Source organism: Salvia splendens, chromosome 3 (assembly GCF_004379255.2).
Source record: "Salvia splendens isolate huo1 chromosome 3, SspV2, whole genome shotgun sequence".
Taxonomy (NCBI): Eukaryota; Viridiplantae; Streptophyta; class Magnoliopsida; order Lamiales; family Lamiaceae; genus Salvia; species Salvia splendens.
Window position 1 is genome coordinate 36,400,653 of NC_056034.1, and position 27,578 is coordinate 36,428,230.

Sequence of the window (27,578 nt, forward strand, 5' to 3'; positions counted from 1 at the left end):
CGCTGCTGCCGTCGTGCTCGACGCAGGTCACTGGTGCGGAATCGCAGCAGTTCGCCGGCGGACTCCACCGCTGTTCTGATGCGCCGCCTCTGCACGCCCCTCCGTCGCACGCTGCTGTACCGTCGAAGGTCGCACAGGGCTGTCGCCGTTCGCAGCCCGCCACTGCCATTGTACGTCTGCTGTTCGGACAGCTCCGAAACGACACCGCGGCCCCTCGATTTCAAACGGAACAGCCCTGAAACCATCCCGAACAGCCCCGCTGCTGTCCCAGCAGCCCCGAAACAGCCCCGGAAGATAAGTTTCCTTTACTAAGTTCTTTCGCATATCGATTTAACCGTGGGAGTGTTCAATTGTATTAATTGCTTGAGTTATGCGATTGGTTCGGATGGTGGGATGCTAATGCATAAACTGATGATTGAAACTTGAAATTGGGAAAGGATTTATACCTCAACCGATTGAAATTGTGATGCAACGCTGTGGAGCCGAGAAGGAATTAATCTCCTTGGCTTGGCAGATTCGATTTCTGTGAAAGAATTTGTGTATGTTGAATTGGGAGGAGTTGTGGGAACTGATATACAAACTTGAATGAAATTTACCTTGTGATTGAACAAAAGGAAGTGGCTCCTACTTCTGACTCTCTCTCGTCTCTTTCTCACTATTTGTTTTTGCTTGGAAAAGTGTATGTTGTGATGCGTTAGGGAAGGAGACAACTGAAGAATGTTGATGTATTTAATTTGTGACCTTTGATTGTAGAATTGAATATGGAAGATGGAAGGTGGAAGATCATTTGAAAGATGGAGAGTCTCCATGGTTGGCGTAGGGAAGGAGAGGAAGAAGAAGATTGGGCTTGCAAAAGAAATTCTATAAAGAAATTGGGCTAAAAAATTATTTGTGGAGTTGGGCTAAAAATATAAGGGAATTTGATGGCCCAACACTCTTTTAATTTAATAGGGACATTTGGACTTTGATTTATTTTTATTTGGGTCGGCCCAAGTTCTTATATTTATTTTTGTTCGTTTTCTTTCGTTTAGACAAATTATTATTTGCCTCATAGTAACTTGGTGTTGTTCCAAGTACCATAAATACTATACTTCATAAAAGAAAAACAAGAAGCAAAGCATGACCACATAAATTTTATTTTCACAACTTCACGACATATATTAATTTAGTACTTAAAAAGTACGGGTGTTACAATACCATATCTGAACGTATCTGAAGCGGAAATGTGGCCACATTCCACGACGATCACTGGATCGGCCAACTCGAAAGCTAGCTCACGATTCCCATATGTGTACACTAGTCCAAGTAGGGTTTGCGGCCCTACTGGGACCCGAATTCTATTTAACATGATTGGCATAGCCAAGCAGATAGGTAATCGTAAAAGCAAACATGGCATGACAAACATGTTTAGAAATGATTCACATATTCATATTAAAATCACGTTTTGAAAAGAATGCCCACCTCAAAGCTATTTCCTTAGCTGAAGAGTTTTCTTGATGTGGTCTTAAACGACGTGCGAAACCGCCTCTTTAGGAACATAAAAATAATACTTAATTAGGCTTAAGAAGCCAAATAACTTAACGTGAATGCATCTTAAATGCGTGAACATTTTATTTCTTTTTTTTTTCCTTATTTCATAGGAAAGTCTTTGAGTATTAATTAAATCGTGTGATTTAATTTTATGTGGAGGTCTACCAATTATTCGTTTAACAAAGAGAGCGTAATCTTCTACGCAACTTATTCTAGCACCAAAATAAATCTGAGGTCTATTCATCATTGCGTAATTAATTAGTGTACCATTTCCTACATCAATTATTCGAGCACTAAACTAAAGTCCGGAAATTAAATTCATCATCGCGGGATTAATTAGCGGACCATCAATTATTTGACCGGGCAAAACATTAGGAGGGCCCGTGAATTAATTTGACACAGCAGGCCCAACTTAAAGCAATTAATCCATTCCTTCATTTAATATTTTCAGGCCCAAGCTTCCATTCTAAGTAAAACATTAGCCCAACAAATTATGTCCTTGACCCCAAAGGAGTGGCCCAATTAAAAGAAATTAAGTGGCCCAATTTTACTCATAAACTCCATCGGTCTTCTCCCTCATTTCAACATTCCCAAATTGGGGAAAAATCAAATCCCTAAAAGAAAACCGCCGCTCCCCTCCTCTCCTCCGTCCGGTGCATCACTCCGGGCATGCACGGCGGCGGTCTCTCTGCACTTGGCGTCGCACCGAGGCCACCGTCTCGCAGCTAGAGCAGCAGCTGCCCCGAAGGCAGCTCACAGCTTCTGCCGACGCCATACGCTCCTCCGTCGGCTAGGCTCGGAGCCTCCCGACGCCCCTTCCCTAAGCTAAGTTCCTCATCCTAGAATTTCAGTTCTTGACTCAGCATTTTATTTAGAATTTTGTGTTTTAGGCTTGGTCGAAACTGAGTTAGGAGGGACAAGCACTAACCTAAATCCTTTTATCATTTAGAAATTGAGAGATGTTGCTGTAAGGGTCTAAAGCTTGAGATGGATTAACATTTTGTTCTTCTGTTCCATTTTATATAAGTGCATGCTTGAGCTTGAGTGCTACTGCTCTTCTATCACGTTGTGTTTTTTTTGAAGTGTTGGTGCTTTAACATGCTTGAGGTTTGGTTGCTACATGATGACATGACAATTTAATTGCGTTTGAAAAGTAGGTGGAGGTTACCTTCTTGCAAAGTAGTTGTTGTTTCTTTGAGTTCCCTGTTCCTAGACTCAAGTTCGATCACCTACTTCGGAGTTCCTATGGGGAGTAGGGGCTGCCTGCAATAATCCTGCAGAAACTTTACCGAGCTCCCTCACTCTGAAACTTGCTATTGTGGCTGAATTTTCTAAGTGTGTGGAAGGGAAATTTGATGTGTGTGAAGGGGTTTATATAGGCAAAACTTGGTGTACTTTGGGGAATTAAATGGAACTGTTGTATTACTTTGTTCTCTTTTTGCAGCAAATCCTCTTTTTTTAATCATGCAGCAAACTTTAACTGCAATTTGGCTTGTTTCATGGAATAATTAATGGCCTTGTCTTTCTTATGCAGCTTTCGGTTGTGGGAGTGGTAGTGCAGGAGCATACCTGCCATTTTAGGCAAAACTCCAAGTTTCCTTCAAAAGTGTAGTTGTCCCTTACTCTTACTTAACTTGTTTGCTAGCCTCTGGTACCTCATTTGATTTATTAGCTTTGTTTGTATCTTGTAGGTGGTAGTCATTGGAGGGAGGGTTGTTGGGTGCTATTGGGCTGACTCTTGGGCCAATCTTCGGGCCGATAGCTCTCCGCCAACAGGTCGAACTAACAGGCCTCGAAGAGGGGGTGGCTTGGGATTGTAAGAAAAAGACTCAAAGCATTTCCATTTTGACATTCATATGTATTATTTTTTGTAAGCTAAGCCATAGCTTGGAATGTAACTACATTGTATCTCATTTACTTGAAAGAATAAACGAACGCGCATTCATCCTTAATTCAAACTTTGCTCATTTTTCATTTAGATCGTAAATAATCATTACTCAAGCAAACCAAACACAAAAGTTATAAATTTCTCGGATATTAAGGTAACTAGAAAGCGGCATGCACTCCTTAGTTTGATAAAAATCTTAAAAGCTAAGATAATTAAATAGTGGGTATTACAATCCTAAAACCATCAAATCTGATAATATCAAACGTATAATTTCAATAAATTTTAAGATATTTTTTTTAGAATATCCTAATTAAATTAAGTTTTTTTTAGTTGAAAATAAAATTACAAATATCCTAATTAAATTAAGTTTTTTTAGTTGAAAATAAAATTACAAATATCCTAATTAAATTAAGTTTTTTTTAGTTGAAAATAAAATTACTTGCATTAGGAATGATCCTTCCAAAGGGCCCTCTTTTTTTATTACTCACATCAGTATTTTTTCTCACTTATTCTTAAGAGCATTCACTATGTCCTTTTTTTATTATTTTCACATCAATATTTTATCCCACTTATTCTTAAGGGTCTATCTCCCTACTACGCCTGTCAAAATGGATAGCGGGTATTGGATACCCGATATCCAAACCCGAAAAAGTCGATTAATTGGATATCCAAAATCCAAATATTCGGGTTTCGGATCAGGTATTGAGAATTTTGGATTTTCGAATATCAGATTACCCGATCGGGTATACCTGAATTATCCGATTTTTTTATAAATTAATAAATAGTGTATTAATTCTAATTAGGCCGATTTTTTACAAACCCATTTCCGCTTTATATTCTTAATTGAATTCTAATTTTTAAAAATTTAAGTAATTAAATATTAGGGTTTTTAGTTTTTACTGAGTTACTGCAGCAAACACCAGACATGCCTCCCCCCTCTCCTATTCTCGCCTGCACCTCCCTCCGCCGCCGCCCACCGCCGACGCCGTCTCCTCTCCCAGCACCGGCCGTAACGAGCTTTCCTCTACTGCCCAGTCGCAGCCCGTCTCCTCTCCCAGCGCCGCCGCCCTCTATCTCTGTCAGCTCGTCCAGCAGTGAAGGTAAATATGAGATCATTTTTTTATTGCAGGAATACTTAACAGACTATTATCGTAATTTAGATTATAAGCATTCTTTATACATGTAGCAAATATACTAAAACTTTGTAGTTAATATTTTAAAAAATAAAATTAAATTAAAATTGAAATTGGGACTAGATACCCAATTATTTGGGACTGGATACCCGAAATCAAAATCGGATCGGGTATCAGGTACTAGAATTTGGAAATTTTCGGATCGGGTATCCGCGGATACCCGATTTGACAGGCCTACTCCCTGCATTGGAAGGGCCTATCAAGTGTCTATCTCACTTTCCATTTCATTTCCATATCATCAAAATTTGTGTATTTAAATTTTAATTTTTTCACTCAACTAAAATGCGATAAAATGGTGAATAAGAATAAATTCAAGACAAATAAATTATAGAAAACTTACTTAATTAAGAATAAAAAAAACATACATTTAAAAAAATACAAAAAATAACCAACAAAAAATAGAGTAAGAAGGGGTGAATGTAAACAATGGGGTATGGAGATATTTACAGAGGGTTAAAAATAAATTTTAAAATAATAATAAATAAAAGTTCGATTATATCTCCACAATGGAGGGCCGATCAAAGGCCCTATGGGATCAGCCAAAGCCGATACAACGGCTCTTTGGAGTGATGGTGGAAAGGCCGATGATCGGTCCCTCTTCCACAATAAGGGGTGGATGGGGGAGCCGATCATAGGCTCAATTGATCGGCCCCCATAGTGAATCCTCTAATACTCTTACCTTCGCTTCAGACTGGAGGGCCGAAAAAATCGGTAGAATTTGGTAACAAATGTTGTGGGATTGAGATGGAGCGGTGCAATGGCAGAAAATGGATTGAGAGAGCGCAGTGCAATATTAGAAAGATGGGAAAGGTACAAAGATTAAACCAAAAAAAAAGTGTATCTTGTTAACTAGTACTCCTTCTGTTCGTGAATAAAAGTCTCATTTTTCCATTTCAGCCCGTCCACAAATAAGAGTCCTGGTTCATATTTACTATATATGTCCAACGTTCCACTAACTCATTTCACTCACATTTAATTGAAAACTAACACTCCCTCCGTCCCCAAAGAGTATGAACTATTTCCTTTTTCGTCCGTCCCTAAAGAGTATGAACTTTCTAATTTTTGAAAAATTCAAACAACATACTACCCCTACACATCATTTTATTTACTACTTATACCATTACCATTAACACTTATACCATTATAATAATGTGGACCACACTCTCCACTAACATTATTTTCACTACTTTTTTTTCTCTCTCTCTTATTTTTCCCCTTATTTATTAAAACTCGTGTCGAACCCAAATTTCATACTCTTTGGGGACGGAGGGAGTATAACCAACGGGTTGTAGCGTTAGCGTAGTTGGTAGCGCAGAGCTGTTGCGACATTGAGTTCACAGGTCCGTTCAAACCCCGCCACCCGCTGGGAGACTTTCGGCCTTAATCTGCAAGCCCGATCGAGCAGGATTAGTCGAATTCCGTCAAAGGCAGGTTCGGTATAACTGTGGTTAAACCAAAAATGAGTCTACTAACTTTTTTCACCCACTTAATTAAGCATGCACAAACCGAACCGGCCGGGCGGTTAACCGATGATTCGGAACCGTCGGTTCATGAACCGGAACCGGCTGGCGGTTCGGCGGTTCAAGCGGGCCGGTTCAGGTTCGGGAATATGACGAACCGTAACCGGCTGTTTGCCGGTTTGAACCGGCGGTTCAGCGGTCCCAACGGGCAGATTCCAGCTAGGGCGTAGGGTTGCAGGAGAGGTGTCCAGAAAAACCGGCGGTTTCTGACGAAAACAACCGGTTTTCTACGGTTCCAGTGCTTTTTCAGGTGGCAGAGCGTAGGTGGCAGTGTATAGGCCTGAAAACCGGTCAGAAACCGCCAGTTTTCGGTCAGAAACCGCCGATTTCCGTCATAAACCGTGGACTGAACCGCAGGTTTTGCTCTGAACCGCCGGTTCAGGCGGTAAACCGGCCGAATTTCAAATTTGATTTTTTTTTATTTCTTTCAATTTTACTCCTATAAATACCTCACTTCCCCCATCATTTTTACTCACATCATTCTTGTGTTAATAAGGATTTCCTTCTAAATCTTCATTTCTCTATTCTCTCCTCAGTCTCTCTAATTGCTCAAATTGTTTACTAGTTACTACTTACTACTATATTTATTTTTGTGTTCGTAATTTACCATTTATTCAATACTTCATATTCCTTCCATACTACTTTCATTTATCACTATGTCTTCTTCTCGTGGTGGACCGGGACGTGGTGATCGGGGCAAAGGAATTGCCCAAGATCAAAGTAGTCGTCTCTCTAAATCAAGGCGACCTAGTCGTCGAGAAGTTATGGAAGATGTTTCCCGAGTGGCGGCTGAACGCATGCAAGTAAGTTCTAAATTTTTTTTTTACAATTCATAATTTTATAAGATTGATTTTTTAAATTTTTTGTGTTTCTACTTATAACTTCAACTTGTATAATATTTATAGATAGAAGAAGATCATAGGATGGTCATGCTACTCGCTGAAATGCATCAAGGTGGGGGCGGGGGCGGTGGTTCCCAACAACAAGATGACGAGTACGACGTGTCTATATCGTAGGACTCAGACAACAATGATGATAGATCTCATTCTCGTATTCCGTCTAGCACCGGCGGAAATGAGGAGATGCATCCTCCCCCTCCACCCACCTGTTAGGATCGTCGACTGCAACATTAGTTTGATATTGTCCGCTTTGGGTCAAGCCCGCACGGATTTGTTTTTGGGTCACTCCCAAAATGCCTCAAACTAATTTGGGTTGGACAGGAATTATATACACCTTCCAACTTTCCTCATTCATCCGATGTGGGATGGGTTTGTAACCCAACAAACCTCCCCTCAAACCGAGACCACATCGGGAACGCAGTCGACAAGAACATGGGTTGTTCCAGCCTTCTGGGAGTGACCCAAAAACAAATCCGTGCGGGCTTGACTCAAAGCGGACAATATCAAACTAATGAAGCATTTTCCTTTTAATGTTTATGATGATAAAAAATTTGAGGTTACTATGCAAAGTGGTTTAAACGTAGCTATCAAAAGAGTAGGTCGAATGACCGTTCAACGATCTACCGTTAGACAATGTTTAGAGAAAAAAGTTGAATTATCACGTTATTTACTTAACTTGGGCCACAAAATGAACATTTGCTCAGATGTATGGACTGATTGTTTTAACCGGCATTCATACATGGGCATTACGGTTCACTTTGTGGACAATAGTTGGACTTTGAACAAGCGTTTAATTGGTTTTAGAGAATTTGAGACACCACACACTGCACCCGAAATTGCTTCTTTAATTATTCAAGTTTTGAATGAGTTTCAATTATGCAATAAGATCTTTTCTGTTGGTTTTGATAATGCAACTGCTAACACTGCAAGTATTAGTGATTTGATTGCGGCTTGTGCTCCGGTTATTGGAGGTGAGTATTTTCATCAAAGATGCATATGTCATATTTTAAATTTATGTGTACAAGATGCGCTTGAATTATGGCAAAAGCATGTTAGTCCTATTAGAACTGCAGTTAGATTAATCCATCAAAAGCCAGCTATTGACAAAGCTTAGAAGAAATATTGCCATCAAAAGAATGTAAAATATACGAATTTTACTATGGAGGTGTCTCATAGATGGAATTCGACATATGATTGTCTGAATTCTACTTTGACGCATAAAGATTCTTTATGTGATTTTTTAAGAACCTATCCCGTTCATGATTTATATATTTCGCATAGTTGTTGGGAACATAGCGTGGCTTTATTTAAATTGTTCAAATATTTCAAAAATGCAACTGTTGAATTATCGGGTGTTTATTATTGCATTGTTCGTGTTTTAGAGCATTGCATATATATATATATCACTTGGTTTTAAAACTGCAACGAAAAATGCTTACTCTTCACATGAATTGATGTGTGTTTTATATTATATGATTGAGAAATGGCTTAAGTATTTCAGTGAGATTCCAACGATGTTTTTGATTGCAAAGGTCTTGGATCCAAAATGGAAATTAGCCGGTACCTCCAAGATTTTAGATTTTTATTATAACAATTTGAGTTCTATTGATCTTGGTCCACTTAAAGCATTGCAATCGGATACCAGTGACGAATTCAGAGTAGACCTCTCAGAAACATTTCAAATAAACCTCCCGAACCGGTCAATTATCCAAGAAACCTTCGAGTTTAACTTGCGTGCTCTCTACACCGAATATGAAACCAAGTATAACAGTACCCACCAAGTCAGAAGACCTCCCCCTCCTCAACAACATAACTTTGGCTTCGCATTTCAAGCCGATTATGTGACCCCGACGCGCAATCCCAATTAGCCGACCTATACAGCTACAACACCGGCGGAAGGTCCTCAGGTATGGTAAGTGAGTTAGATTTATATTTCGATTCACTCTTTTCCTTTGGTGATGAAGGTCCTACTCCTCCCGCCCAAATCGACGTCCTCGATTGGTGGGGAACACAGGAGAAAGATTTTCTCATACTTGCATCAATGGCCAAGGAGATTTTTTCTGTTCCGGCTTCCACTGTCGCCGTCGAGTCCGCTTTTAGTGTTGGCTCGCATGTGTTGGATGAATCAAGAAGTAAGCTCTCAGCGAAAAATATGGAAGCCGTGATGTTACTTGATAATTGGGCCAAAGCTGACATCAGAGAACAAGAAAATGATTGGGATGATCGTCAAGAGGGATCACAAGAGGAATTCACCGGGGATGAATCGTAGGCCAACCGTCAACCGCCGCCCAAGCAAATAGGTAAGTAAGGTAAGAGAACTACGTGCGCTATCATTCCCTAATGCAAATGAGCATTGGGGATAATTTAAGTTGAGCTCAAGTCCATTTTCCTTTATTTCTTTTTTTTTCCATTTGTTTCTACTTTAAAAATATGCTAATACAATTAAATAATTGTATTTGTATATACTCTAGTCGATGAAATAGATTTCTCTATAAGGCTACATCCGGGAAACTTTTGACAATTCTACTATAGCTGTTGATTGTTAGACAAAACTCAACATTTAAAGTTGAATTGCTAAAGGTGTCCTCAATTTAGTTATGTAGAAAGATCTCATTCGCCGACTAAGAGTATATATACTTATAAAATTATTGTTAAGAACTTCTAAGTCATTTTTGTAATTTGTAATTAGCTTCGTTGTTGACCAATAGTCTCGTTGTATTTAAATTTTTGTTTAATATTTCAAGACCTCAAGGTTTTTGTGATTTGTAATTGTTGTAACTTGTAATCTCAATAAAATTGCAACTTTCATCGTGTTTTTTTTAATTTTATTTACGCACATTTCATAGATAAACAAATAAAAAAAAATGCAAAAAAAAATTTGACGAACCGCCGAACCGGCGGTTCAGGCCACAAACCGACGGTTTTGAACCGCCTTGTAAACCGGTGGTTTTTTTAACCGAAACCGGAACTGCCGGGACCCTTGGCGGGCCGGTTCCGGTTCATGGGGATGATGAACCGTGAACCGGCGGTTCATGAACCGGAACCGGCGGTTTCGACCCGTGTGCATGCCTACACTTAATTAACATTTCTTAAAACTCACGCTAGAAAGAAATAAGACTCATATTCACTTACGGAGAGAATAATGTGTAATTGCTGACAAGAGCATTTTGAATAGTCATTCCTTATTTATACCTCCTTAATTATTCAACTATTCGAGAGATTTCAGAAAATAAATAAATAAATAAAAATGACTTCAATTTGCAGACCTTTTAAATTTTGGGATTAAATTCGTTGATCTTTCGGAATATGGATCGTGGCATACAGATTTTTGGGAATAAGAAATTTTTGAATTTTTACCCATTCTCTTATTTTTATTATTTCTCTCACAATATTTACAAATTAACTAAATTATCTTTGGTACAATTAAAAATCTAGTAATATCAATATATAACAAGGAGTACAAATCATAGAACGAAACAAAATCCAAAACCAATTAGTAAAACAACGAATTCGATTTCACCAATTATCGATTTTTAGGGTGTGTATGGTTCATTTGTTAGCATTTCTTGATCAAATGTGGTTAGCATAAATTGATAAACTTTACCTTAGGTTAGCATAACTCCACCTACTGTTTGGTTCGATAGTTTTAATTTCTTGAGTTTTAGTATTTGTTGTTTGGTTCATTAGAAATGACAAAAACTCAGGCCATATAGAAACTAAAACTGACGGACAAAATAACAGATATCAACAGAAATACTGCTTAATAGAAACTTGCATAAAGAAAATATGTGCTTAAGTTACATGATTCAATTGAGAATGTTAAGCAACTACCCAGACAAAGAATGCAACTTTTTAGCAAATTACAAAAAACCACCAAACCAATTTAGGCATCTTTTCTACAGTCAAACAGACAGCTAATTTGAGCACAATGCAACGCATCACTTCAAATCCTAAAGATTTGAACAAGCAAGCAGCTGCTTTGCCACAACGACCAGATAATCTTCCTTCAATCATGTTCTCTTCCAGAGGTACCCCAATAGGATGCCTATCAAGCAAACAACGATAACGTACGTGATCGGGACGCCCCCACCGCTTTTCCGCCTTAACGCCTCCTGTCAAACATAACCAAATGTATTACATACCCAGCAGTTTGGCACAATCAAACCATCAAATCAGCTAAGGCCATCCCAAAAGAAACACAATCGTCAATTATATAAAGCCCAGCCGAAATAGCTATGACAAATAAAGTAAGACTTAAGTATGAGTGCCAAACAAAACAAACTATAATTGGATATAAGCCAGCTGGTAGGGAGTATAAGTTATGTTTAAAGAGTCACACTCCAGTACATCCAAAGCATCTGCCCTAATTGTGACTAGTAGGCCTTAATTGGGAGTTGTTGATGAACATTAAGGGAGCACTTACTCTGAGTGATGGGATAAATTGATAAAACATAAGATTGACTTTTTGAATGATAAGATGATCAAACAAGTGCAAAATTAATCAATTCATCAAAGTAAGAATGGATTATCAATGTTATCAATCTAGTATGGCGGCTTATGGCGGTTTGCCTAAAAACCGCCACATGGATATGGCGTATTAGTATGGCGGATATGGCGGTCAATAATTAAATAAATAAAATAATACGTATATATTTATATATAATTCAAAAATTAAAAAAATATTAAAAATATTACATCTAAAACACTTTAAACAATTAATAAAGCATAAAATACAGCTCTAACCTCCATGTTTCTTGCATAATGCCTCATTCCTAAATGCAGTACACACGCAATGTTGTCAAATGTCGGATATGGTGGTGCTATGGCAGCGACATGGTGCTATGGCGTTTCCACCACCGAACGCCATGCCATAGCGCCATGGCGCCGCTATATCTGCTATTTGATAACATTCTGGATTACTTTTATCAATCCGTCTTATTCGTCAAAGTAACTGACCCCTAATTATATTTAATTCATCTGCTATTTTTTTAAAAACATAACAAATTCAACCAACAGCGATAAAAAACTCTCTAAGGACATGAAAAATAATGCCAAAACTGCACCTTGCTGGTTCCGTTTGAGAAATATAGTAATACCAAGTATATTTTAAAGAGAAAAAATGAGATTTTACAAAACAGATGATATCATGGCATGTGGCACGATACTGCTCAACTAATAGTGCTTTGTGGTAAACAGTGTGATTGTGTGAATACTGAGTGCTGACAGTTACCCTAAATGTTTATGTACTAGCCAAATTGACAAAACAAGTTTAGACACTGAAATGCAAAGTTAGGCAGACTATTATTAGACCCTGTTGTGTAAACAAAATAGGTTGAAATACAAATAAGCAGGCTTCAAGACAAATATATCTTTAGATGTCTTTGATTCTGATTTGTCCAAAAATCTTGTTTATGCATGCTAGAAACACAAAAGATACGTTTGTTTGGTTTCGTGATGCAATTACCCCCTAGAAGAAAAAGCTCCACAAAAACCAATGATACAAGACTAAAACAATAAATTACCAGTTCTTGCTGAAGCTTGTTGTTTTGCTGAATAGCAGAACGTTTCTCCTCAGTCAGCCTTGAAATAAGCGACTTAGCCTACAATAACAAATAACATTAAGCAAAATTGGAGAAAAAGGTTTAATATTTGCTAAAGAACAAAGCCATTTAACACAAGATGGACATAATTAATCCAAGTTTAAGATCCATCATTTACAGAGTAAAATTGGTAGTGTAATTGCTGATATGTTCAGATATAACACCAAACTATAGTAAGGCAGGAAACAAATTCACACTATCTGCACTCTCTACTATTTCCATGCTTAGTTTTGAAAGTAAGATTCCGATAAATATGAATTTAAATATACCTAGTCTGTACTCATCAGAATTGCCAACTTCCTATGATTAACTTCATACCCAAGGTTTTAAAGGAAGAATCCACATCCCTACATAGGAACTATATGTTCAACGACTCAATGGACAAACAGTAAAAACTTGGCTACACCAGTATCATTCAACATAGAATCAAGATATGGACAAAAGAACCAAAAATAACATTTTGTTGTAAATTTGGGTATAACCTCTAATGAGCTCTCCTGTTGCTCAAACAACCCTTTAGACATCTGCAGGTAATAAAGAAGAATAATGTTCAGGGACTTCATAAATAATATGGAAAATGTTGCTAGTTGCTACTAAGTGAGCATCCCTTGCTTACATTGTTGAACTCAAAAGTTTGATCGACGGTCCCATTGTCTGACACTGAGGCCCTTGGTGACGAGCCTTCCTCTGACCCCTCTCGCACAGGTGAAGGTGGTTGCTGGGGTGGAACATAAGTAACCCTCAACTTACATTCATCAACCTGATTCCCTGAATCTTTGCTGAACTGGAAAACATAGTAGAAGTAAAAATAAAGTAGTACCAATTTCTGGCTAAACTCTCAACCCTTAACTAAAACTAGAGTAAAAAGTGAAGACTCTTATACCATTTCAGCAGTAATATCCTTCGCAGAGGATCCAGGGCTCACGACTACGCTTTGGAGGAGAAATTTATCCCTGCATTGCATGTCCGGAGGAGCTTCCTTTTGGGCTTGCATCGTAACTTTATGATGAAACAATTTATGAATTCAGTAACTTATAATCATACCTATTTAGTATTATTTCTGAATAATTGTTCCAATCATTAAAAACTACTCCAATTGACTAAGTATGACTCAATTAAGAGACATACGAGACACAGATGCAATCGCATATGCATACAAATACAAATAGATAGAAAGGGACCTATAACATCACAAGTAGAGTGCGGAGCCACGACTCCAGTGTTCGGCCTCACACAATACTTCTTTGGATTTGTAGTCTTCACCTGAAAAATCATGTGTGAACGTAAGTAGTCAATATTTCCACGTGCACCCCAAACTAAAAAAAGTGCAAAATTTGACCTTGAAAGCCACGAAGTTATCGGTTTTATTGAACAATCGCATGGAACATGAGATCTGTTTCTTTAACTCGACTGTCAAAACCAAAGGACAAGAAAAAGAAAAAGAAATAGAATGAACAAAAGATACAGATCTAATATCCCCAAAAGTAAATCAACATCTTCCCAATTTCCCCACAGTAATTGAATATTCTAGAAGAATAATCGAGGGTAGAAGTAGAACTCCCCATTTACAAACAAAACAGAGAGAGAGCTCTGAATTACATGGGAACTGAAGTTCGAGCGGTTCGATTTGGAGAAGGTCGGCGTTACTCATTTCTGAGAGGATCGCGATCTGCCCACCGGATAATTGAGGATGCGCGGCGGTGGTGATTGGGAGAGAAAAGGGGAAGGGAGGAGATCTGGGGTTTTCGAATTTCAGGAAAATGGCTGTATATGGTTTTCAGTGTAGACGGGAAAATAATTAAATAATGGGAATGAGGAAAGTGCTGTTTACTGTTTACTAGTGATATAGTCAAACTCCAACAAAATGTAAACCAAAGAAATTTGAGCACTTTACACTAGAAGTTTTGTTTTAAAAATTTATACTATTAAACTAATTTTTTATATTTAAATTTTTATAATTTTCGGTTTTAACTAGTATATAGTTTTTCAAATTTGAAATCAAATAGTAATATACTTATCATTTTATTTTGATTTTCACATATTTTTAGTCTAGACACGGAAAATAATTAAATGAAAAAGAAAACTAGGATTAGTAATAGTTTTGGTATAAAAAGATTTCAAGTTCACATATCTTGCATATTTCAAGAAATCAAGTTGGATAAAAGATCAAACAACAAGCTGTTATTACATTAGTACATATATATTTCCACAAACCATTATGAATATGATCAAACAACAAGCCCATCAACTCAAAGAATCAACAAAAAAGATCACACCAATTTTTTTTGTTTGCCTCTCAACAAATAATACACACATATAACCTAACCCATACACAATCTAAATCCTCACTGCTTTCTTGATGGTTTTGATGGACGAGTTCATGAAGCTTTTTCTGGCTCCGACGCTCTCATCTCCATCATTATCATCAAGTACCAAGGGTTTTCTTCTTATGCAGTCCACTCTCTTTTTCATGCCTTCCAATAAAAGAGAGGGAGAGGATGGTATACGGCGAAACGCCCGGGCACTCTCTGACCTCACTAGTCCCCTTTCTTTCCCCATTTTCTCACTCCTAACTTTCTCATCGGGGCTGCTTACTCCTTTACCAAGCGAAGCTGATTCCTTCGTTGTTATCTTCTGTGGCACAGCTCTGTAAGGAGGGTTCTTGAAAGAGGTGTTGATATTTGCCATGTTTTTGTCATTCTCTTTATCCCCTTCTGAGTTCTTGTCACTTATGCCTGAGGCGACTGGCTGACCATCCATCTTTTTTCCAACCAGTTTCACAGCCTCTGTGCACTGTGTTTTCTGAGCCCTTGAATCTTTAATATCTGTGTGGGGAAATATCATGTTCATCTTCTCGATTAGTTCGTCTGTCCTGGATGTTTCTTTTCCACCAGAGGTCTGCTTGTTTACCTCTGTGTCTTCTTGCGTGTTTTCAAGCAGAAACTGCATCCATTTCTCTATATTCCCTTTCCCACGTTGTCTTCTGCTTTCTTTGTCCTCCTCTTCTTCTGTTTCGTGGGGAAATGGGAACTGAATGTTGTACACTTTCCCTCCATCTTTGATCTCCAGTTTTTCAAGCCTTTCTTCAACTATGTACTCATTCTCTACAGCAACATCGTTCCCAGTTTTATTTAGATCAGGCTTCAAGACTCTAATTTTAGTAGTGGACTCATTCTTCTTCTCACCTTCAACGTCTTCCTCTTCTCGTTCCTCATTTGGAAGTGGACTAGCTGTCGAAGATCTCTGCTGCTCCTCCTCCAAGAACTTCCGTAGTTCCTTGTGTGAATGAGCAGCGGATTTGATGTCAGGCAAACAAAGAAGAGTGTTCACTGCAGTTTCTGCGCATACAATTTCATTCTTTTTCATTTCTTGTTGAATGTTTAGCTCATTTTCTGGTAAACATAGAGTGATCTTGTGGCCGCCATCCTCTTCAATGAGTGTATCATTCATTCTTGATCTCTTCCTCGCCTGTTCCCATTCCGGCCTTATCTGTTTCTCCAGCTCATCTCTCTGTTTATGCTTCAAATGAAGTTCTCTCTCAGCAGAATCACATATTGCTTTCTGAGCTTCAAGTCTAGCCATGAGAGCACTAGCAGCCACTTGATTCAACCTCACTTGTTCCTTGTAGACGACACTTCTGCAAAATATGCGAACAAATCCCCAGTTACAGATGTTCTGTTAGTGCTTTCTCATTGTCACAAATTTTGGTTTTGAACAATCTTACTGGTGCATGGCATCTCTGATCATCTTCTCCAGCATTACCCTGTAGGAAGACTGCGACTCTGCTAGCCTTCGACACTTTTCTGCCCGCCTCCTTTTCTTGACCAGCACCAGCTCCAGTTCTTGAATAGATAGTTTATCCTCCTCAGTCTTGTGCTGCAACTCGCATGCTTCGTTATCCAATCTATGTATTTCTGCCTGCATCTTTGACGCCTCCTCTCGCTGTTTTAGAGAATCTCTGGCCATGACAATGGCTTGATACGGGTTGGTCTCCATCAACGTGCTATTACTCTCCTTCGAAAGCAGTTGGCCTTTTTTCACAGATGCTACAATCAAAAAGCAACACTAAGACTACACACAAATTTACACCAAGAGAGAAGAGGTAGTGTTTATTGCTAATTTGCTACTAACCTACTATGGGAGTGTTGGATTTAGGCCTTCTGTTGTGATCCAGTGATTTCAATGGGGCATCAAGAGACTCTCGTCGCGTCTGAACAACTGCAGCCAGAGCAAGACCTAATCTACCTTCTGATTCCAAGAAATGCTGGGGGAACATGTGGGAATCAACTGTCTGTGAAGAATTGAGTTCTTCACTTTCTCCTTCATAAAACAACCATGCAAACGCCCTCCGCCTGAAACGCAGAAACAGCAACGAGAGCCTAGCATGTATCATCACCGGATTTTGACAACACTATTAGTACTAATGCAATATTACCAACCTGAAATCTGAGTTAGATGAGGCGAAGATGGACAAGAACTGGTTAATGGATATGCCTACTTGCAAATCCCACCAGGGAATCAGAAATTCTAGCTTGTTATGCTTCCTTCTACACACTTGCCATTGCAAGATTCTGAGGTTGCTTGGAACGGTCAATCCTCCTCCTACATTTCAACAGCATCACAGTTTTAAAATCCTTACTTGCACTGCACCTAATCCTACAATCAAAGATGTATAGAAATTACTTGAGCAAGGAAACCAGTGATCAATATCCCATGCAAGAGGGGAAGCAGCATCAGCATGAAAATACAGAACATTGCCATACGGATCCACACGAATAATCTCAGGGTCGAAGCCAGCATTCCTGAAGATTTTAGGATAGTAGTGATAAATAACAAGAAAAAGAGCCAAGTTTGTAGTTAGAGAGAATTTGAAAATGATGGCATGATATGGGTTAAGTGCATTGCATCATTACCCAAGATGGTTGAGCTGTTTCCATAGGAGATTCAAGAAGATCTTGGGCTTTGTTGTAGGTTTAGCTTTGGGATCAGTCAGTGGGAACAGTTCATCCAATTCTTTTGCTCTTGCTTCCTGCATCCCCAAATCAAATTATAGATATGCCCTTGTAAAAGTGATGCATTTAACTAGTGATAGATTTCTTACAAACAACACAAATTGCCGCATAAAATCAGAATTTTTAGGGGGTAGAATAAATTGCATTTACAGAGTTCAAAGCTCCAACGATTAAATGTCAATGATAGTTATCAATCAAAAAAGCCCTAACCAATTTTCAACTCCAAATCCACCACGCACAATCTTTCAATTCAGGAAGATTCGATTCCTATAACGAAACCAATCAAGATCCAAAGTGAAAAAACACAAATGAAACAAAAACATGATCGAATATGGACAATGTATCGCCAAGAATAATAAAATTTGTTTCCCCTTCAATCTTAAGAAACACAATGTCCTTCAATATATTCACAAATCCACCAAATTTGGAGTTGAATTAATTGACAGATCTACTTGAAATGGTTACCTCTTGCTGAACCAAAGCATAAGGGGTGAAGGTATAGGGCGGGCCATGGCTGAATGGCCCGAAACTCCGATCTCGACAGAGCTTGGCGAAGGCTGTCGGGTAGCCTAGGCCTCCGTCAACTGCCATTTCTTCCTCGGTGAACACGAAATCGTTGGCCATTAAAACATTCAGAGCAAAAACAGAGTGTTTTATGACGAGGAGGAGAATTGATGATGAAGAAGATAAGAAAACATAACGGTCGTTTCCGAATTTTTTTAAAATAAGATCACTTCTTCAACTTTTTTCAAATAGCTGGTAGCTAAACGGCTATATGCGATGGCCCACAGCTCATAAAAATAGAAAAATACTTTGACATCATTTAATGTGTTTTTTTGTTAAACACTTTCAAATGAGGGTAGAGAATAATTGTGTGATTTGAACATGGAATAAAAGAGTTGTTAATTTTTACTGGATGGGCATTTTTGTGTTTGAAGACATGCAATGGGGGGGTATTTATTTTCCAATAAATTTTAAAAACACATTTGATTTTCTTCTTTTCACAACCTCAAACACAGTATTAAGGATTAAGTTCCTTAACTCGGAGATTTTGCACGTTTGAAAGGAAAGAGAATAAGAGAAAATAAAATAGAAGGATAATTGATATTTCTTGAATGAATAATATGAATAACAATGTCCACTATTTATAATAGTGGATACTAACTTAATGAGCAAGACAAAAGATATGGAAAAGATATGCAAATCTATAATTAACTAACTAAATAATAATAATAATAATAATAATCATCGTATCAACTCCCCCACGGTTGAAATCCACCTTGTCCTCAAGGTGGGAACCATGAAGCAACGATGAGCGTCGAGGAATCCTCCTGGATCAAACATACACCGAATAGGTGGGCGTCTCTCTGCATCATCTCCATCAAAAATCACAAAGGGATGACCCTTATGGACATGATAATTCGGTTCTAAAATCTTGTGAATGCGTCCATGAATGCTCAAGCATAGAGTGTCATTTTGCGGAGGAATCAACCGGGCATCGTCGTCGAGCGATGTTGATCGATGATTCACACTTGCGACAATCTTGACATGAGATGAATCACTCAATAATTTCAGCGATGCGTTGTCCACAATGGAACTACCCAAACCAATCTGGACTTGGGGAATCTTGAATCGAGAAGCATTCAATTGTCGCGCGCACTGAATCTCGATGCAACTGTGAACCGGTTTCTCTTTACGTGTGGAATCCGGACTGGACTTCTCTATCTTCTCAACCTTTTCAACTCCACCAAAACGAGAAGAAGAATGTAGAATCTTCTCCGAAGAATCATCAAATCCTTCCTCGACTCGATCACAGTCAAGAATCACAATCTCTTTCTTATTGCACTCTAAAACATTCCCAACTGAAGTCTTGGACAGAGCATACGGCGGCTCGAGGGCGGTATCGGGAAGCAGCGCAAAGGGTGGTGGTGTTGTACTTGATTGTTGCGGCGGAGCCAATGAGTCGTAGGGGACTAAATCCGACGGCCCCGGTGAAGCCTTGCTATTTCCTGATGGAGGAAGGTGCTTAACGAGGTCCCCAAACCCAAAAATTTGAGAGCCGTAGGACTGCGCAGGTTCAGGCAGCTCGGGAGGAAGCATGTTGTCGATGCGTCGGTCGGCTGCAACAAGGTGAGACTCCATCCTGTAGCAAGCTTTCAACAATTGTTGAAGTTGTGCGAGAGTCAGATGTGCCGTGGTGGTGGCTGGACAAGGTGGTTGCGGCGCGGGTTGATTCCATCCTGAGTTATGGTTGGGGGGCAACGGATGATCGTATGCCGAGACCTCGTGGAAGGGGCGTTGTCCCGTTGTCTCCCAGTAGGCAGGTGGATCCCAACTAGTGGGTTGTCTGAGTGCGGTGTGGTGTGGCTGCTGAGGCGGTTGATAAGGCTGAAAGTATCCCTGCCGCGTGCACAACCTTGGCGGTGGTGGCGAGTACAAATCTGTCACGTAGGACGATGGTTGCTGACACGCAGTTTCCTAGCACAGCCATGGCGGGTCCCAAGAAGTGGGTTGACGGGCTTGGTAGGGATGGTGTTGTGGGTGGAGTCTCCCATCGTGTGGATATGGATATGATGGTTGTTGATCTAACGCTCTGATCGGATGGAGCAGGGGTTGAGGTACGGGCTGCCATGTGTGGTAATCCGCCTGCCGGAGTTGATATCCGGTGTAGCCGTACGACATGTAGACAGCGATTCGGAGGAAGAGCTCACGATGAAAGCACCAATTGTTAAGGATGAAGTTCCTTAACTCGTAGATTTTACGTCGAACGTCGCGGGAGCTTTTGCCCGTCGATCAATCCGGCGTCAAAATTAGGGTTTTGTGCGTTTTGCACGTTTGAAAGGAAAGAGAATAAGAGAAAATAAAATAGAAGGATAATTGATATTTCTTGAATGAATAATATGAATAACAATGTCCACTATTTATAATAGTGGATACTAACTTAATGAGCAAGACAAAAGATATGAAAAAGATATGCAAATCTATAATTAACTAACTAACTAAATAATAATAATAATAATAATAATAATCATCATCATCGTATCACACAGGAAGTACCATTTAGAAATTTGGGTGAGAAAAGAATACTATGCATCATTAAAATTAACACAAGGCTTTAAATATTTAGAGCAAGAATCATAAAATTAAGTGAGAAACAACACTAGGCATGTCCGTCAATTGAGGCCGCTTTAATTTCAATACATCGATCAATTTCAAGGAGAGAAGTAGGTGAATCTCATAAATATGGAATAACTAATAGTAAACCCTATTCAAGCCTAGGCCAATTACTCACTCACAAGAACAAATAAATGTGTACTAGTACAAGTTACTTTCTCCCCTAGAAATCATGATCCTTGCTTTTATAAAATTTTTAAAATTTTAAAATATATACAATTATATTTAGGGGTAGCTGTTTCTTCATTAGTGCATTAAAGGGTACTAGAACCCTTTAATTAAACATCACAAGCACGCATTTATTATTTTTCCATATGAAAGTTTTGGGAATCATCAAATTCATCGCAAAAACTTCCCTTGGGTCGGTTATACAAACCCAGCTTGGGCTTTGAAGTCTTTAAATCTTCCTTTAAAGTGGGCCAGGCCCAACTTGTAGATTTATTTTCGGTAAAAATGAAAACAAAAAAGTGATCCTTTCATTTGGGTTTGGGAGTGAAGAACAATTTAATTCTACAAAAATGATACCGCAGCAATACTAGAAATGGAATGGAATCAAATCAAACAGCAATACCCGTCTCCTGGGGATGTATAAAACTAAATAGAACCTGAATTAAGTCCTTACTGATTACTGAAGAACCAGATCTCAATGGTGATCATTTTTAATCATGTATATCATGTTAATAATGTTAAGTGGTAATGGTAAATAATGTCTAGAGCACTAGAGTACATTATTTCACGCGGAGATGTCACGAGCCATTTTCGATTCTTTGGAGAATCATCAATGTGATTTCTATGGTTAGTTTAGGTACTTTTTGGTAAATTTGCGTGCACACATTTACATTCTAAAAATCACCGACTGACGCAGTTTAAGGGTATGTATTTGGTTTTGGTTTACCTTCACAGGTTTTCTGCTTGTTGCAATATAATTATGGTTATTTTATTCTTTGTATACTATTGTTGATTGCTTTTGTGTAATTTCATCACTTATCAGTAAAATTTCGTCTCTGAACAGAGTTAGTGACAGATTAGTGTCGGACAGAGCCGTAACTAAAAAGCTTGTCACTAAAAAATTCCGTCACTAAAGTTACTAATCGATGGAAAACAGAGGGCGGCTGTCATGGTAAGTTCATATTCATGAGAAACTAATCTGTCACCAATTAGTGACTTAACGCTTTTCCGACACGAATTCCCGTTACTAATGAGCATATTTTTTTTTGTAGCGATGGTTATTGTTCATCATAAACAATTAAATCGATTATTTTTCATGTTTGATAAGATATGATTGGTAAGAAAGATAACTGAACTATCTCATGTAACAAAAATAGCTCAAGTGGTGAGAGTTATTAAGGGCCTTGGAATATCTCACAATTTCAATCCATAAGCAAACAGTAATTCAATATAACAAAAATAGCTCAAGTGGAGTAGTATTTTTTTATCTATTATAAATTCGTAAAAGTACATGCCCAATAGAACTGTCATATCATACTCTTACGTTCAGCAACAAGCACATAAAGATGAGTTGGTATCTGAGAGGGACTTCACAACCATGAATAATGAATTAGTACTCTGTAATTCACCAAATTAATAAGTTTCAATACAATCTAATGTATTTTTCTTACTCTATTTAACCAGAAAGGAGGCGCAAAGATAGAGGAAAATGGAAGTTTGAGGTGGTGCCATGGTGGGGAGCAGAAACCGGAAAAACTTGACATAAAAATTTTAATTTAAAGACGTGAAATAATTGTGGACTTCAATTTGGTCTTGCTATTTAAATCAGCTGAGCTGGTTTTAATTGATGGCCCGTTTATGTTTATTGGTGATCTAATCCTGATTTGACCCAATACTTAAATGGACGCTCCGATGGCTGCCACGTATGCCACCTCACGCGGATCACGACAATGAGCCGTTGGATCTAGGGTGTGTTTATTTGCTGAGTTATAAACTCCCTGCGCCTCCTTGACTCCTTAGTCTGTTCACTTGCCTCTCTCTCTCTCTCTCTATATATGCTTTCTCTCCGGCTTCTCTCTAGAACTTTCTCTCTCTCTCTCTCTCTCTCTTTGAAATGACTTCCGATCTTTCTTCTCCGGTGACTCCTTCTCTGTTTTAGTGAGAATCGAGTGTGCATCTCTCAACTCCTGTGTTGATTCGGAGATCTATTTGGTTTCGAATGGTTGAGTTCGATACTGGCTATTTGGTGGAAGATCATCGGTTGATTTCTTAGATCCGTGGGATTTGTGTGTTCTTGAAGCCTTGTGGCTGTGGTGTGAGTCATATGATGTGTGAGGCGGCTACTGTGTTGTAGTAATCGGAAACCCTAGGTTTTGGGGTTCGATTGTTTCACTGTGCTCCCTTGTGATTTGTTGGAGAAGATTGAGGAGGTCCTTGGCCCTGTGCAGTCGTGTGTGCGACCTGAGCCATATTCTAAATCTTATGTCCTATTTTGTTCTTGTCTTTCATTTGCGGTTAAGATCTGAAATGATCTTGTATATTGTATTACTAACTTGTGTATTAAGTGTGCAGGAGATTCACAGTGTATAGCTCAAGATATTCGATCGGTTCCAGATCCTATATAGGCTAGGGTTTACTGTAATCTTGTACTCGTTGCATACGATTCTAGTTGTAACAAATATCTTGTAATTGGCTTGTTCTTTACTGAGATTAGCCATCTCGGTGTTGATCCAATAATAAAAAGAGATCCCGTTAATTAGTGAACCTGAGTGATCTGATCCCTACAAAAGAAATAAGAGAAATTCGGAATTGCACTAAATTTGATGGATATGACTTGACCGACCTCTTGAATAAATTGACTTGGAAACCACAGCACACGATAATGAATAATAATTGCTCATCAATTTTACTGATAAATTACACTAATTTTTTTTCTCTAAAAAAAACAAAGAACCTACAATTGGTCCAAAAGAAACATTGAAAAGCCATACAATTCTATCTTACTTTAATGTTACAAGAAAAAGGCCCTAAAAATCTCCATAGTGATGGTGATGCACTATCAATGGACTTAAATTAGAATGCCCAATTACTGCGATTGGTTGGTTATTTTCACATCTTAACATAAATGCACTTGCACAAATGCAAATAGGGCTAACAGTTCTTAATATAGAGAATGTGAAAATATAAATTTTAGAAGGTAGACTGAAGAAAATGTGCATGTTTAATGACTAATACCGTATGCGTTAGTAATTCACTAAGTATGAAAGAAGAATTTTGCAATTGACCAAAAATAACATGTATATTGAAAATTGTCGACACATTGTTATTAAGAGTGAACTACATAAAATGTCTCTGACGTTTCCATTTGTTTCCCTCCAGACCTCTGACAAAAAAAAATATCGCCATAAGTCTCTGGCCTTTAACATAATCACATATCGTATATTTGTAGCCATTTTTCGGACCAAAATGACCAAATGCCTTGAAGGGCATTTCAGTCATATTACCAACTAGGGGTGGCAAATCGTGCGTGTCGGGTCGTTATCGCGTCGACACGATAACTACCCGAACACGATAACAACAAACACGAACACGACCTGTTAAGAAAACCTCGAACACGAACACGAACACGACCCGCTACCCTCAGACACGAACACGACACGAACCCATTAACGACACGAACCACTTCAGGTCAACACGACACGATAACAACACGTATTGGAAAATGATTAAATATTTAAATAATTTAAATGAGATATGACCATATGAGACTATGAGAGTCAATTTAATAAATATTGAAAAATAAAAATAATAAGAATTAATAATACTAAAATATTATTTGTTAACGGATAACACGAACACGACACGAACACGTATTGTTAACGGATAACACGAACCCGACACGAACACGACACGAAATATTCGTGTTCTTAACGGGTCGACCCGATAAGGACACGAACCCAATAAGCTCTGACCCAAACCCATTAATTTCGTGCCGGTTCGTGTCGTGTTATCGTGTCGTGTCAAAAATTGTCAGCCCTATTACCAACACTTGCAGGCCTACTTTGCACTTTTGCAGACATTAGCTCTACATTTTTGTCAAATCAGTACATGCAGCAGTATAGCTTGCAGATTCACAAATAAATGAAATAAATAACTATTGCAACATATATAGTTATAAAAACCTGCTGCATAATTTGCGCTGCTTCATTCACCAGATCTGAAATCTCGATATGTTGGCGGGTGCGGCCGGCGACGGTTTCCACCGCGGAATATTCGAGGAATGCATCTCCGACAGAGACATGAACATCGAGCGGCGGTCGTACCATAAGAATTGCAAGTGCGCCCTTCACAAAGAGTGCGGCCACTGCAGCCACGCCTCTCGCCACAACTCGATCTCCTATCCGATCAGAAGGACGTGGAGCGAGGGCTGCTTGGCGTTGATGAATCTCTCTTCTCCGATCACCGGCGCCGCCTCTCCGTGCCGCAATTCGCCCTCCTTCATTGCCGCTGCGGCGTAGGGAGATATGACGAGGACGTAGACGCATTTGGTCCTTTACAAGGAGGAGGAAGAAGAGGAAGAGGTCGATTAGGTTTTTTTTTCTCTCTTTTTGTTCTTATTAACATTGATTCGTGGCATATTTTGGGGAAATTCTTTCAATTGTCAGAGACAAGAAATTATATATTTTCATATTTTTAGAAAAAAAACCTTCTGTATAATTTATTGAACTCGCAAATTATGGTCTTCTAATTTTGAATTAGGAAAATTTTAGTGTCTGAAATTCAGTAAATCATTACTAATAAATTTAATATTAAACGTTCGTTGAATAATAAGGAATAAAATTCACGGGCTCGTCATATTCTATTTGTTCACTACCCATAATTTTGAATCTTATGATAGTTGATAAAAAAAACAACATTAAATACTAAACATTAACAATATCAAAGAATTAATTTAATAGAATAATATAACTACTCCATTAATAATGAACGGATTAAGAATAAAGTATATTACCTTAGAAAAACACTATTTCACTATTTTAAATTTTACGTGTAGATTATTTTTCAGTTGGGTAAACACTAATTAATTAAACAGTTACAACTTACGAATCCAAATCATATGGAGTATTGTTTTATTTTAATTTTCGTTGCTATTATTAAGTGATATGTCAAGAATCATGACTAATAAGAAAGTGGTGAAATTTTAAGAAATAATATTTGAATAATTATGCACTCCATAAAGGAGGTTGCCTTTATTTCGACAAGTGTAACATATATTTTGAATTATACCGATATTATTAACTAATTAATAAAAATTAGCAACACATACTGTGAAATTGTTTAAATGTATTTGTAAATCACGAATGGAGTATGGTATACGTGGCGTGCATATGTGGTGTCTCTGTAAACAGACCGCCGCTGACGCACAACCATCATAACTGACGGCTGACGCACAGACGTCAAATCGCGTCAGGTTGCAGGCCGCCACTGCAGAACTCCATGTGATATGCCCATAATGCCCTTTTAGAGCTGAAGGGTCTTTTAGTCCGAAAAACATGATATGTGATTATGTTAAAGGCCAGAGACTTGTGGCGATATTTTTTTTAGTCAGGGGTCTGGAGTGAAACAAATGGAAACGTCAGAGACATTTTATGTAGTTCACTCTATTATTAATTATTATCATCGAGAAAGAGTTACACAAAAAATTATTAATAGGCCAAAATTGTTATGACTCATTCTTTGACTTGTCATGCTTCATAACTTAGGTTTTTAATATTCCATCCCTTTCAATAAATATGAAACATTTGGATTTTGGTACGTAATTTTATGTAGTGTTGTTTTGTGAGTTAATAAAAAGAGAGTAAAGTAAAAGAGAGTTAAAAGTAGAGATGATATTATTTTCATTTTAGGAAACGATTCATTTTTAATGGGATTAAGGCTTTTCTCATTTGAAAATTTCAACTTGGAACACCTTCATTCTCTCCTTGACGCACTCACGTCACGGTTTGGAAAATTTTATGGAAATTTCATATGCAAACAAGTTAGATGCATAATAATAGGTGTTGTCACATAATTATTCCAACCCTTGATATACTCGTTGACTAGGGATGGCCAAACTTATCTCTTACGCCCACAAAGAAACAGAGAAATTGCTGGTTAAATTAGTTTCAACGTTTTAAGACGCCCTATCAATTAAAACTTATCCAGTATTCAATTTTCCTTCAATTTTATGTATAAAAAGAACAACAATATAATAACAATAAATCATCAATTTTTGATATTTGAACCTATTTTCTGATGTAATATATATATAGTATATAAATATAAAAATGTACGTAACTACACACTTGGTAGGAAGCAAAAGAGAAGTGGTATATTCTCCAATTTATGCTTATTGGCTACTTTGCGTACACTTTCTTTTGCCATCTCTTTTAGCAGGACTATTCGACGAACATATTTCATACTCCATAACATTATAAATATAACATTTTTATATTTGAATTCAAACTTGTCTTTGGTTGCATAATTTATGATTTGAATCCAAAATTTGCCCAATTTTGATGACTCTTGACTTAGCTCACACCGCCAGTGTTAGTAATAATGTTTCATCTTAATTTAGCTCATATCACTTTGTCATCTTTTGTCGATTATAATGCATACTCATACTGTAGTATAATATATTTTCAAAGTAGACCATGTTGACTGATTCTTCTGCCAAGCAGAGTTACTTAGGAATCGGTCAAACTTTTTTCTATAAAACTAGTACTACTACTTTTTTCTAGCAAAATGATGTCAACATGAGATGAGGAAAACACT

General features: G+C 38.1%; 2 protein-coding genes and 1 long non-coding RNA gene across 3 annotated transcripts; 1 reads left to right on the plus strand and 2 right to left on the minus strand.

Annotated features, from left to right (window-relative positions):
• Positions 1 to 1,804: 1,804 nt before the first annotated feature.
• Positions 1,805 to 3,482, plus strand: LOC121797401. Its single transcript, XR_006049838.1, has 2 exons — positions 1,805 to 3,138; positions 3,222 to 3,482. It is a non-coding gene; the product is annotated as an uncharacterized LOC121797401 (long non-coding RNA).
• Positions 3,483 to 10,784: 7,302 nt separating this feature from the next.
• Positions 10,785 to 14,422, minus strand: LOC121795848 (vesicle-associated protein 1-1-like). Its single transcript, XM_042194483.1, has 8 exons — positions 14,230 to 14,422; positions 13,970 to 14,040; positions 13,812 to 13,893; positions 13,514 to 13,629; positions 13,247 to 13,414; positions 13,113 to 13,154; positions 12,553 to 12,630; positions 10,785 to 11,142 (listed from the first exon to the last, which is right to left on the minus strand). The coding sequence occupies exons 1-8, from the start codon at positions 14,279 to 14,281 to the stop codon at positions 11,041 to 11,043; spliced, it is 711 nt and encodes a 236-aa protein (XP_042050417.1). The 5' UTR covers positions 14,282 to 14,422; the 3' UTR covers positions 10,785 to 11,040.
• A 362-nt stretch (positions 14,423 to 14,784) lies between these two features.
• Positions 14,785 to 18,344, minus strand: LOC121797417 (titin homolog). Its single transcript, XM_042196173.1, has 7 exons — positions 18,108 to 18,344; positions 17,544 to 17,659; positions 17,314 to 17,432; positions 17,070 to 17,232; positions 16,762 to 16,982; positions 16,355 to 16,676; positions 14,785 to 16,267 (listed from the first exon to the last, which is right to left on the minus strand). The coding sequence occupies exons 1-7, from the start codon at positions 18,264 to 18,266 to the stop codon at positions 14,968 to 14,970; spliced, it is 2,400 nt and encodes a 799-aa protein (XP_042052107.1). The 5' UTR covers positions 18,267 to 18,344; the 3' UTR covers positions 14,785 to 14,967.
• Between the last annotated feature and the right edge of the window lie 9,234 nt (positions 18,345 to 27,578).